This window comes from Pieris napi, chromosome Z (assembly GCF_905475465.1).
Source record: "Pieris napi chromosome Z, ilPieNapi1.2, whole genome shotgun sequence".
NCBI lineage: Eukaryota > Metazoa > Arthropoda > Insecta > Lepidoptera > Pieridae > Pieris > Pieris napi.
The window spans coordinates 422,809-435,990 of NC_062259.1; the positions used below are offsets into that span (position 1 = coordinate 422,809).

Below are 13,182 nucleotides of genomic sequence, written 5' to 3' on the forward strand. Positions count from 1 at the left end.
ATACAGATGTCATACGGCAGTTTAGCGCGAATTCAAAATTTGGTGGATAATTTCGTAACTTCTTGCTAAATTCCTATATCTGACTGCATGATTGAATCGTGAGAAAAATTATGTATATGATATAAATATAGCTAATTTTTAAGACATTCGATTATACCCGTTATATTTTATTTTTTAATTTTAACACTGCTATAATATGTCTAACATAATGACAAGGGACAAAAAATGGATAAAAATATATTATAAATTCTTGGGAAGTTTTATTGAATACGATGTTGTACTTACTATGTATTTTATAAAATATTTTAAATGTTATTACAATGTAATTGATATTATTAGGTCCTATCAAAAGGCAATCAAAGTAGAGAGCAATTATTATATTTGGGTCTTTTCTAAAATGTAAAAATGTTGCTAATTGTTGCTCTTATATATGAGTAACTTTTGCGGTTGACTAATATATTCAAAACATCTAATTAGATGTCATTCATAGTATAAAAATTAAAAAGGGCGAAATCTGTCGCAGCTGTGTTGCTCTGTATTGGCGCGCAAACTAAAACTGCATCGCACCACTCGCTATCGTTATTTACATTTTATTTATAGACAAGTCTAATCGCACTCTTTTGTCTCTCTTTCCGTTAAATTGCGTTTGAAGCGTGAAGTGTCGGATGAGTGCGTCACTAAAGAGTATAAATAAATAAAGTTATATAGGCAAGAATTTTTAACTATTTCGCACGGTTAAATAATTACACAGATCTTATACGATTAGTTAAATAATGTTTTGCATTTATTTAGATGGAACTTAACAAGGGAGAATGCTTAACATTGAATAACTATATATAAATATATAAATTAATAACAAATGTTTAGACGTATGACAATTATTGACACAGGATACTTGACAGGTCACTGGATACTTGACGCGAACTATGAGTGCCGTTTGTCAACTTTCTGAATCTTAGACAAGGACTTGCAATCATTGTTATTTCAATCTTTGTTTCATTCTTTTCATTGTTATTTTTTATTATTATTTATAATGTACAATGTATCTTTGCATAAATACTTAAACTTCCTGATTAATTAGTTAAATTTTTACTCTTTATTGCTACAAATGGATTTTGAACGGGATTTTCTATTTTCTCGAACGGATAATTTGGGTTATCCTGCCAAAAAGATGGTATAGTGAATCTTTTGTGTTCGTCGAATTTGTTGATTCTTGCTATTTCCTCGGCTGTCAGTGAAAAGTCGAAAATGTCAATGTTTTCCTTCAGACGCTTGACTTTAACAGTTTTCGTTACAGGAACGAGTTTTCTGTCGACCTAGAATTAGAAAAATATGTATATGTTTAGTTTTATTGCACCGTTTAAGCTAAAGTATTCGCCTGTCTGAGAGCAATGTCATCCCTGAGGTCATAGGAGCCCCGGCTGTGCACCAATTGACTTTTTATGTGCGCATTTAAAATTCGCTCGTATGAAGGAAAACATCGCGAGGAATCGGGCCTTAGACCCAACACGACGGCGTGTGTCAGGTACAGGATGCTGATCACCCACTTGCCTGACAAAAGATCATGAAACAGATACAGAAATCTGAGGCCCAGACCTAAAAAAGGTTGTAGCGCCACTGGTGTTGTTTTTTTATTCATCTGTCTGCCATTCTTAACAGAAAGAGATAAAAGAAATTATATGACTATAATTTATGACTTCTAATATATGACTTTGACTTTGATCTGCTTATTAAAAAAATATCTGAAATCTGATTCTCCAAGATACATACCAACCACCTCAAAACGACTTGAGGAACGGTCTTCCCATACTTCCTAGCAATCTCCACCAAGATGGGGTCATCCATCTTTGGTCCAGGTAACTGCATACCATATCTTGGAACCAGTGAACCGAGGGGTGAATACCCCATCACGGTAATTCCTTCTTTCTGGGCGAAGTTCACCAGGTCCTGTTCGGTTATTTGAGGGTGGTTCTGTAAAGAAGCATTAAAACGGAAATTGAGAGTAGTTTCAAATAACGCGTTGTGTATGCGTCTGCGCAATACTCTAAATATTAATAAATTCTAATCTTATGACTGGTCTGAATTTCATGGTGCAAGAAGCAAATGGGTGGGACTATAACCCATATAGCATAGGGGGGCAAACGAGACTACGTGATCCCCAAAAAAGTCAGTCATGGCAGCCCATGGACACATTAGTGGGTGCGTTGCCGACCTGTCAGGGAATGGTTCGCTCTTTAAAGACTCTCTTAAATCATATCGGAAATATCTGTACTGGCAGCTGGTTCCATAAAGAAGTGAATACTTACTTCTATCTGAAGTACTGCAGGTCTAACACTCCCTTCATCAAGCAATCGAATCAGCTGGGTCTGATTAAAATTGGATACACCGATGGCCTTAGTCAGCCCGAGGTTTTGTGCGTCTTCCATTCCCTTCCAGGTCTCCATATAATCCACATCATTATAGCTGTAATCCTCCTGAAATTATTACTTTAATTCAGAAAAAATTTCTATCACATTAATTTTGTATAATTGTCGCCACCGCAGCCCATGGACACCCACTTTTAGTGGATGTATTGGTACCTCTTGATTAAACTAAGTACAGTAAGTCACCGTCGACGTCGAAGGTGAATAGAGAGAGCAATGGAGCGAGAGCATCCTAAAAATAAAAAAGATACACAAAATACGAAGTGACCACATCAGGGCGAAAACCAGGGTCAACGACGCGCTGACATGTTGGTCAGCGCGTGACAGCTGAAATGGGCAGGACATATTGCAAGGTGCACAGATAAAAGATAGACCGCCGAAGCCATCAGCTGGAGCGGGCCTCCAGGAAAAAGAAACGTGTAGCCTTCCCACGTAACGATGGGCTGACCACATCGTAAATGTGAGGGTGAAATGGATGGAGGAAGCTAAGGATAGATCCAAATGAAAAGTTCAGGGTTAGGCCTTTACCCAAAAGGGGTCCCGCAGAAGTAACTAACTACTAAGGTAGACTACGAATTAAATCTTATTTCGGTCATACAATTCGCAGAGGCGATGAGAATTTCGAGGCCGTTCACCAACCAGTTGGACCGATCAAGTGAAAGACTCATCATCCTCATAACTATACACTGTCAAAAGAGAGGCGCTGGACAGAAACCGGTGGAAACAGATTGTCCACTTCAGATGCTTCCTTGCTGACCACGACGCTCAGACACGATCTGCCGACTGAAGCGAGAGAGAACGTAGACTAAGTGTATAAGAACAAAACTAACACCCATCAGTGGCGCTACAACCTCTTGAGGTCTGGGCCTCGGATTTCTGTATTTGTATCATGATCATTTATCAACCTAATAGGAATAGTGATCAGCCTACTGTACACGTCATGTTGGGTCTAAGGCAAGCTGGTTTCCTCACGATGTTTTTCTTCGTACGAGCGACTGTCAAATGCCCCCATAGAAAGCCCATTGGTGCACAGCTGGGGTTGAAACTCAGGGATGACAGACACGGTGAAGCCACTAGGCCAACACTGGATTAAATTTACCCAAATGAAAAGACTTTCGTGGTAGTTGGATTTGGTAAGTCGTTTCTTACGAACGCTGCCATAACGATGGGAAATATCTATATGGTTCTAACTTAGAAGCTGGATAATGCCTGCAAAAGTCCAGCCTAACTTTTTTTTTGTCAAACTCAACTGGTACGGAATTTATTGCGATTTTCATTGATGGTTCATGAGGAAGGTGCGAAGTGTGGCACGTGCGAAGATGGGGCGGGAAAGAAGAAATATCACATTTTAATACTTACATTAACTGCAATTGGCCAGTGCATGAGATACAAATCGACATAATCCAAACCCATCTTCGTCAAGCTGGTCTTCAAAGCTACAGGAACTTGTTCTCTTCTGTGCTGTGTGACCCACAACTAAAAACACACTTAATTATATTATCTTGCCTTTTTCCCGAGGTAGGCAGAGACCACGGATCTCCATTTCCCACGTTCCTGACATACCTCGCCTCGCTTTCATGACATTCACCAAGCTCGGTTAGGGGTACTTTTGACCTGTCTCTTCTCTAGTACGTCCTGGACCTCACCATCCACGGTTGCCCTGCACATTCTACTTATTTTCGTGTCATTCATCTTTTCCTCTTTTAACCCACACTGCTCATTATTGATTATATCACACACTACACCACACATTCTTCTTAACGCTCTCATTTCCACAGCATTTATTCTTTCATTCTTTCTCTGCCACACCTAACATTCACTACTGTATGTTAACGTGATAAGCACTCCCCTATGGCCAATCGAGCCTCGTTTAAGATGAAGAAGAAAAAATTCACCATTTACTCTATTTCCAGCACTAACTCATCTCTCTATATCATCATACTTTCCATACGAAGAAAACACTTTAGCCCAAATTTGGTTCACATTAGTGGACGATAATTACAGATATAAGAAAGAAAACATATTTTTAATAAGGTTCCTCCTAGTCAGCTTCCGACCTGCCAGACCTGGAGTGAAATGAAATCGACATACATTGTAGAATTGTACATCAATTTACTTTTATTTGCACTGATTTATTTAAATATGTTTATGAGCGTAGCGTGACAGTGATCGTAACGGGACAATGAGCGTAACGGGACACTAAGTCAAGCTTTTTAGTGCGGCCGGATTATTAGACGTCAGGTCAAAAAATATTTCATATATTAAGTTATTCTTTTATTTAAGTGAACACATAAATATTATTCAAGAATATACCTTAGTAGTAACGAACGCGTCCTCTCTACTTATTTCTCCCTCTTCAATCTTCATACGGATCGCTTCGCCAATTTCGGGCTCCGTCTCATACAAGGATGCGGAATCAAAATGGCGGTATCCCAGCTCGATGGCTCGCAAGACGACATCTCGAAGTTGCTTATTAGAGGAGCGGACTATTCCTTGCTGAAAACATTGATATAGTGCTATAATCTATGGTTATAATCTACCTTACAATAATAATAATATAGAAATAGCCAGCTCTGGGGTCATCGGTACTATCTACCAACTCAACCAAGTGCCAAATTAAATATTTAATTAGCCCAACCCCTTAAACCCCACGGCCCAAGATTAAATCAAAGGGAACCAAATTAAAGTTGAAGGAATTTAAAAGTTGTTATGATTTACACATAAAAATGCCCAAAATCAGATTAATTCAAAGAATAATCAATGCTTTTAACACACAAATATAAAGTATTTACAATTCTTAGCCTACTTAGTATTAATAATATAGGATAAATAGAAAATTTAAACAAATTTAAAGAGTTTGGACTGTGTGTTTAATGCTGGCACTTCCTCTAAGACTAGGCGCCAACTTAAATCTTAAATTTTTAAAGGAAGTTAAGGTTACACTGCCACAGGGACCAAAGCTTTTAAATTTATTTATATTTTCTATTTTCCTATGTTATTATTGCGTTTAGAATATTTAAAAGTCTGTATATTTGTGTGTTGGTAATAAATAATCGTTTTAAGTTTTGATGAATGTTTCAAGAAATAAATTATTTAATTATTATTACCTCGTCAAATCCCAAATATGATCCGAGAGCGATCGCTGGCATATCTCTTCCATTGTTTAATTTGTACTTGAGCACAGCAGAGGTAGCTCCCATCTGTAATTATTCATACATTTCAATTGTATAGCGAAAAATATATATGTCGGGGAATGCTCGGATTATCAGGAAATGATGATGATCATGGAGATCAAAAGATCGATTTAATTGATTGATAATCGAGATTACTGCTATTACTTTTTAGAGTCACGATTTAATTAGTTATAGTTTGGAATCATTAACGAATAAAAGTACGAATATTGTTACGACCAATCAGAGCCGAGCAAATGCTTCGAGTGGGGTCTAATCTTCATCTTGACTTTGGACAGTACGTTCAGGGAACGCGGGACAGTACTGATAGAGTATTCAGTGGAGCATTGCGGTGATGAGGCGTCGGACCGAGTTGGGTTAAAAGTAAGATCGGTGCCTTGAACCCACTGCTCGTTATAATTTGTGTGTGTAAATGTATTTGCGTGTTGTTTCCACGTGAATGTAAGTGCTTGCTTCTCTTGCACCATGCCTCCTGCTGATAGAGGACAAATTAACAATTCAAAAGGTAACAGTTTCCCTTAATCCGTGTCAAGAGCTGCTTTACTGCGAGTCCAACATCCGAGTTGCCCAATCCGGTGCGAAGGTCACAGCATGTACACTCCCGAACCCTCTCCGCGTTCTCTTTAAGTGATACGACGACCTCACTTGAAAGTGATAATGAAACATCACTAGCCTAACTTAAGACAATTTGTATTCATAGCAATCAAATATAGACTAATAAGTAATTTAAAACCTAATTTCCCATACATTTTTTGGTCCTTCGGGAACCAAGGGACAATTATTGTGGGTCAAACAGCACAAAAGAGAACAAGTTCTTGTCGCTTTAAAGGCCAGCTTAAAGGAGATGGGTTGGAACTATGTCGATATATCTCATGCAAGTGGAGATTCGTAGTTTCTGCTGACTCCAGAAAGAAAAAAAATATTTTACTCGTAATGAAACACTTGTATATTTTTCTGTTTGATTAGTGTTAAATTGCTTGAAATAAAAAAACTTACCATTTTCAACATTGTAAGCACAATTCACGAACGAAATCAAAGTCCGAAACAAATTTTAAAATACCGTCATTAGAGATTTTAAAAGTGATATTTTTAGTAGGCAGGCAGTAGGTTTTGGACCATACCTTTAAAATATTTAAAATTAATGATTTATCTGAGCATTACTTAATAATAATAAAAAATCGATGAGAAAAATTGAGCTTCAATGTTCCTGCTTACCAGACTCGTACGCTTTGGTTCACGTTCCTCACATCAACACCAACTATGCAAAACGCAGTTTTACGTCCGGACATATAATGACTATTTAAATTTAAAGCTTGACTTGTCTGAGCTATCGTGGAAGTTTAAAAGGAGTATTAAGAATATCCATGTAGCGCAATTTCTGCATGAATTGATGAGCATACCTCACGTTCATGTTCACGCTCACACTTACTTTCATACCATCGCACAACACACCCGATTTATGAATTACTTAATTTAGTATTTAATAATTTTTATCGATATTTTCCTTTCGTGAATGAACCTTTTGTCTATATCTCTTTTAATCTTTAGTATTTTTTGTTACAATTTATGTTAGCTGTTGGGTTTTTGAAATAATTAGTCAAAAATACGAATGAAAGGCGTAATTTTCACTACCTTAGTGGCCCGTTAAAGGAGAATTTGCAATGCAGTCATGAAGTAATAAAGAAATGAAAAATAAACATCGCTTATCTATGGTTTTTATAGAAAGAGAGAGAAAATAATTAATTAATGCGAGATTAAATGGTGCCAGCTGCATAAGAAATTATTAAGAAGTTTTTCAAGTAATTTTTATTAACTTGTTTGATACAGCGCCATCTGTGTTTTGCTAATTGAACTTGACATATTGACGCGATATATTTCCTATTGTATAAAGGTGTGTTGTCACGGGTTGTTTCTTTTTTGACAGAGCAATGAGTTTCAAAAACTGTCCTGGGGCCTTAGTCAAGATGCCTTAACAGTATATAATAAATTAAATTTCAATATGTTGCTGAAATAATAATAGATTTATTCTTTCGAATAATAATTTTATTTGTTACAGCGCCATCTGTTTTCTATTGCCAGAAGTTCTTCGTATCAGGTCTAGTTCTGTTAAGTCCTATTAGGACAATGAATAATTTTCGAAAATATTTTACAAAATGAAACCGTTAGTATATGTTGCTGAAATAATTATAGATTTTTCCTTTAAAATAATACTGTCATACAACATAATTACTAACATGAAAATATTGAAACAACGAGCTTTCTACTTACCGTAATTTTGTGTATCGCGCTCATAATGAGTTATGAGGTTTAAGTTTCTATTTAGCTTTTTTTTATCTTTGCTTGTGTATAATTGATGTGTATGTGTGTAAAATTTGTCACATTTTTTTCATTTTTAACAAAACTACAAAATATTGAATAATTAATCCTGAATAAATTATAGAAACAACATTTAAAAAAATCAATAGCGCACAATACAACCTTTTTAGGTAACTTATTAATCCAATAGGCAAGTAGGTATCAACTATCAACCTGTGCGTATTGGATCTAAGGCACGATTCCTCACGAAGTTTTCCTTTGTTCGAGCGAATGTTAAATGCGCACATAGAAAGTCCATTACATCCGGGGTTCTACGACCTTAGGGATGAGAGTCGCACGCTGAAGCTACTAAACCAACACTGCTCACTGATATTATAAAGAGATATTTGAATCCAAAACTACAGAATTTGAAAAATTATTTCACCTTTAGAACCCTACTATGATGAACATAATATTATGGTTGTATAATATTTTCAGGTGTGGAAAAGAACAATAAAGATCCCTATAAGCTGTGGAAACTGTTGACAATAGAGCAATGTACTACAGTTTTATAGAAGACATTAATATATACAAAAAAGTTTTACATTTAAAAATCTGAGGAAAGCTTTAGGCTACACAACATCATGCTACACAATTATTCAGCGAAGCATAGCTAGTAATGTATTATAACTCACTATTAACAATATTATTAAACTTCTAATCATTTTCACTTTGCACTAACAAATTACATCAAAGCACTTATTACAGTTAATAAAATAATATTTTAAATGATATTGAACTGTTAACCGAGATATCCCTTATCTACAAATAACAACTTTAGAGTAATTTAACTGAAGGATGTTTCAATTACATTTATCTATACATTATTTTAACATTATCTGTGCTCTGCAGTTTCCTTTAATTCAGCAGCATGTTCTATAGCACAAAGCTTTAAATAGGCTTTTAAATGAAAATATATTTATTGTTGGTATTGATGCCTCTGTAAACCTGTACTATATTGCTCTATTGTCAATTGTTCCCGCAGCTTATAGGAATCTTTGTTGGTCTTTTTCAGTCCATTTATCTTTAACAACTTTCTCTTTATAATCTAAAACAGCAAAACCTGTCTCATGCTCAAACTGAAAGTATATTTCTTGTACAACAGTAGTACCTGTAATCATAAGTATCATATATGGAACCAACCTACAACGAAGCGAATCCTTGTGGGATGCTGCACTTTCTCATTTTACTTTATTGTGTCATAAAGTTTATCATCTTTCTTCCTTATTAAATGTATTAATTGACAATTCATTTACATCTGCAGTTTCCATATTAATTCGGTTTTAGCATGATGTTCTTAAGCCTAAAGTTTTAAATATACTTTTAAATGCAAAGCTTTTGAGTACATATTGAAGTCTTCTATAAACTGTAGTACATTGCTCTATTGCCAGTAGATTCCGCAGCATATAGGAATTTTTATAGGTCTTTTTCACACCTTACACTATCGTAATTTCATACAATAACTTTTTTGAAATTTATAGCCTATGTTCATCATCATCATTCTAATGGTAAAGGATTTTACAATGTTTTGAAGTCTTACTTAATACAATCAAATCTTTCCTCTTCATAAATCATAATATTATGTGTTATGATTAAGATTATATGGTAATTTTTTTTAAATTTGATATAATATTTTGTGTCTAAAGTGCCCTGTAAACGATCAAATTGTTTGTCAAATTTTACGTGTTTGTCAAATTATTTGATAGTGTACTGCTGTGTTTGACGCGTTTGTCAAACATTCTACGTGTTTGTCGTGTTTGATGAAAATCTGGATTGATGTCGAGTTTGAAACAAGATCTCACTCGTTATATTGACATCAAGGAGGACGCTACGCTCAGTGACAATATGAGTGTCAATATTACTAACAAAGAATTTATGTTGCATTTCATATCTGTTTATCCTGATTTTTTGTAAACCTATTTCTTTTTAGTAAACCTATGTTATTTTGTATATCTTTTAGCAAGAAATAAAAGGCTTTTTATTTTATTTATTAAATAAAACCGTATGGTGTATACCGGTGTATAGTCAGTAAATCTTCAAAAGTTTTATGGTCCATGCGCAGGAAGTTTGCGTAGTCTTTAGGTTCAGTGCGCAATATTTCCCGTAGCAAATTCTCGTATTTATCTCTTAATTTCAACCATTCTCGACTCCATCGTCTTCTTTTTTTTGTCTTGATACACAGTGCTAGAGTCAATGCCAAAAATGCGTCATCTGAATTACTCGCGCTCGGCACGGCGACGTCACATCCCGAAAGGAGAATCTACTAGAAATTTAACAAATTTGATAGATATTTGGTTTGATCGTCTAAGCTATTGTTTGATGAAAACGTGAAGTTTGACAAACAAGTTTGTCAAGCAAATTTGATCGTTTACAGGGCACTTAAGGATTATTAAATTTCTTACACAATACTTATCATTCACATCTAAAAATATGGTATTTGACAGAACTATTGTGTTATTGAGTATTTTATCTGTGTAAAACATAGGTTTAGTAGTAAGTATTATTAAAAATTATATGTCAACGTCTGTCTAATGTCTAATAGTAATAGTGACCAGTGTTTCCCAACGTGACGCCCACGCCCCACAATGGGACAATTTTTATTGTTAAGAGGGGCAATCGAAATCAGCTGGATATTACACAACGTGGAAACTGGACACTGAAGCTAATCAAATTGGAACCTAACATAAAACCTCTGTGCAGCAAAGATCTCACTAAATTAATGTAGAAAAATCTTTATTAAAATTATTTGTAATTTTAAATCCAGTTTTTCATTATGTTTTTGAAATTTACTTATTGTTTAGTTAACAATTCCCTGGTGATTTCTTCATAAAACCTTAAATCTTAAGTGAACAATTAAATTTTTTAATATATAAATTATGTATGTTACATGGGGGGCACACAATTTTTAGGTAGGCTAAGTTGGGGAATGATACAAAAAAGTTTGGGAAACACTGGTCCAATTGAAAAACACTCAGTATTTTTATTTCAGTCATTTTATTTCATTCATATAACAGTTAAATCACAAGTAATAGATTAAAATATTAACAAAAATACTATGTTTAATTAAATAGAAAAAGACGAGAGCAGTACTCAAAGAGCAGTGAACTTGATAAAGTGTTGACATTAAGATTACAAATTGCCCTTACAAATCACTTTAAATTAACACTTGAAGGAAAACATCGTGAGAATTAGATATTCACGGACACAGAAGACCGATGTATGTACTTGCTTGTAGCGCTGGACATCGTCAAACGAATAAAAAATAAAAATAAGCGTGTGCGTGGCAGTGGCGTTACAAAATTTTTAGGCCTGGGCCTCAGATTTCAAGTTCCTCTTTGCCTGACACACGCCGCCTTTTTGGGTATGAGGCAAGTATTCCTCACGATGTTTTTCTTCGTACGTTAAATGCGCACATAGACAGAAAGTCCATGCACAGCCGGGATCGAATCTACGACCCCAGGGATAAGAGTCGCACGCTGAAGCCACTAGGCCAACACTGCTTAGTGCTTATGCTACCCTATAGACTGTAATTTTTCTCTCAATAAAAATCTTTCTCAGAGTTCAAGGCAGATCAATGAATAAAACTCGAATTTGTCCAGCCGTCTTCGGGTTGAGTTTAGCAACATATTTTGCGATTCATTTTAAATATATATTGCTATTAAGTAGCTATTTGACAAGTATCCTTTTCAGATTTATTAGTGACTATAGAACCTATACAAATTGTTATTTTTAAGCATTTGCTATGCAAATTCAATTAAACATAAATTCAAGAACATTCGAGTCGCTCTGACTGTGCTTCTTTACTCCAAAGGGAATAAAATCAAAGTTGGAGGCAGGACTCTTATATTTTTGCGCTTTGCTAACCATGTCGGGGAGTGTGGGCCTTTTTTTGTATGGAATCTCGCTGTTGGCCCCAAAGGCTTACCTCGGGCTGGTTCGGCGAGCGTAGTTCGGCCGGAATGGGCGTTTTCCCGCGACTAGCGCAAGGGCGCCTCCTGCGAGACTCGGACCTTGGCTTGGGCCGTCGCGGGGCGGTCAATCGCCTGCAGGGCAGGACGGAAGCTCACTGGAGTGAGCCAAGTACCCAGTAAAGGTCCTCGTCTTCCCCGGTGCAGGCGGTTTCTAACCCTAATCTGATTTTGACAATTCCTTGCCGCGCGGGTTTTCTATTTGTCGTTAGCTACGGTGATTGGAACATCCGGATCCGATAGAACATATCGGGGCCTCCTACGGGCCTTATTAGTCGGGATAGGATAATAATTGGTGATTTTGCACCAACGGGTTGGGATGATTGTCGAAGTGGCGTGTGGACATCCATTGGGCTATGGTAAAGAGTTTGTGGTATATCGAAAAGTTGTCTATATTATATCCACGTCACCCGACCCGTAATCCTATATATACACTGATATAGCATCAAGTACTTACTGTCAAATAAAAAATCACAGAACACTAAAAAAAAACTTGAACGACTCCTTTGCACTGCTTTTGTTAACTGCCACCGGACGCTGTTACAATCTTTTTGTAAACAAGATAAGGTACTATGGTGTTGTAATGCGTTTAGGTAAATTAAACTACGCCCTATTCACCATTATTTTGTTATTAATTCATATTCCAAGACATCGGTGGAAGATGCAGAGAGACGCCACATCTCTACGCAACGCAAAGGGGTCAATCGGAGTGACTGGACGTCGACGATTCGAATCTCTCTTCGTTGATTACGGTCAAGTGGAAGGAGCTAGGGAGTTCCCGCCCAGAAGTGATAATTGTGGGGCTGAATTTGCGCGTAATAGAGTTTCTAGCGGTGGCCTGGAGTGAAGTACCATCTCGCCTTCCTGAGCACACCAAGCTTTTCAGATGCTTCGCATTCTGCGCCTTTCGAAGACCTGTTTCCTTCACCTTCCTTCCATCAGGTCCTTGATCATTCGATAACCAGCCTCGCTCTAAAGAGTTATGAGTTCACGTTTAAAGTTCAGTTAGCACCTTGGGGTTCTGCCATTGTACATGTCTACCACTTGAGCCTATTGCATGATTTTACGTTAACATATATATGTATGTAGTGTGGTCTAATTATGCCCAGCTCCAGAAGCTTAAAAGTTTCCTGGCCACTTCGCAGGCGTTAGGGAGCGTCACTACTCCGAGGATTTCTGTTCCTTGGAAAGCCATGCAAACCAGAACTACGTGGGTGACTGAATGCTCTGCGCTGAAACAGCCTG

The 13,182-nt window shown here is 36.5% G+C and overlaps 1 protein-coding gene across 5 annotated transcripts; it reads right to left on the reverse strand.

Annotated features, from left to right (window-relative positions):
- Nucleotides 1–240: 240 nt before the first annotated feature.
- On the reverse strand, nt 241–12,470 carry LOC125062359 (aldo-keto reductase AKR2E4-like). Of its 5 annotated transcripts, none has more exons than XM_047668224.1 (7): nt 12,395–12,470; nt 5,531–5,623; nt 4,737–4,919; nt 3,783–3,899; nt 2,307–2,474; nt 1,771–1,971; nt 241–1,316 (listed from the first exon to the last, which is right to left on the reverse strand). In XM_047668224.1, exons 2-7 carry the CDS (start codon nt 5,621–5,623, stop codon nt 1,074–1,076), a joined length of 1,005 nt encoding a protein of 334 aa, XP_047524180.1. In that variant the 5' UTR covers nt 12,395–12,470; the 3' UTR covers nt 241–1,073. The 5 variants fall into 5 exon arrangements, with proteins under 5 accessions (XP_047524180.1, XP_047524177.1, XP_047524181.1 ...); XM_047668221.1 differs by lacking the exon at nt 12,395–12,470 and adding an exon at nt 8,605–8,754; XM_047668225.1 differs by lacking the exon at nt 12,395–12,470 and adding an exon at nt 8,355–8,373.
- Nucleotides 12,471–13,182: the final 712 nt, after the last annotated feature.

Excerpts from the sequence above, each read along its gene's own strand:
- LOC125062359 (XM_047668221.1), bottom strand. The coding sequence starts at position 8,634 with ATGATTAGAAGTTTAATAATATTGTTAATA. Across the intron at positions 4,920-5,530 it reads CATATTTGGGATTTGACGAG|CAAGGAATAGTCCGCTCCTC; the intron begins GTAATAATAATT and ends CAATGTTTTCAG. Across the intron at positions 2,475-3,782 it reads ACTGGCCAATTGCAGTTAAT|GAGGATTACAGCTATAATGA; the intron begins GTAAGTATTAAA and ends TAATAATTTCAG.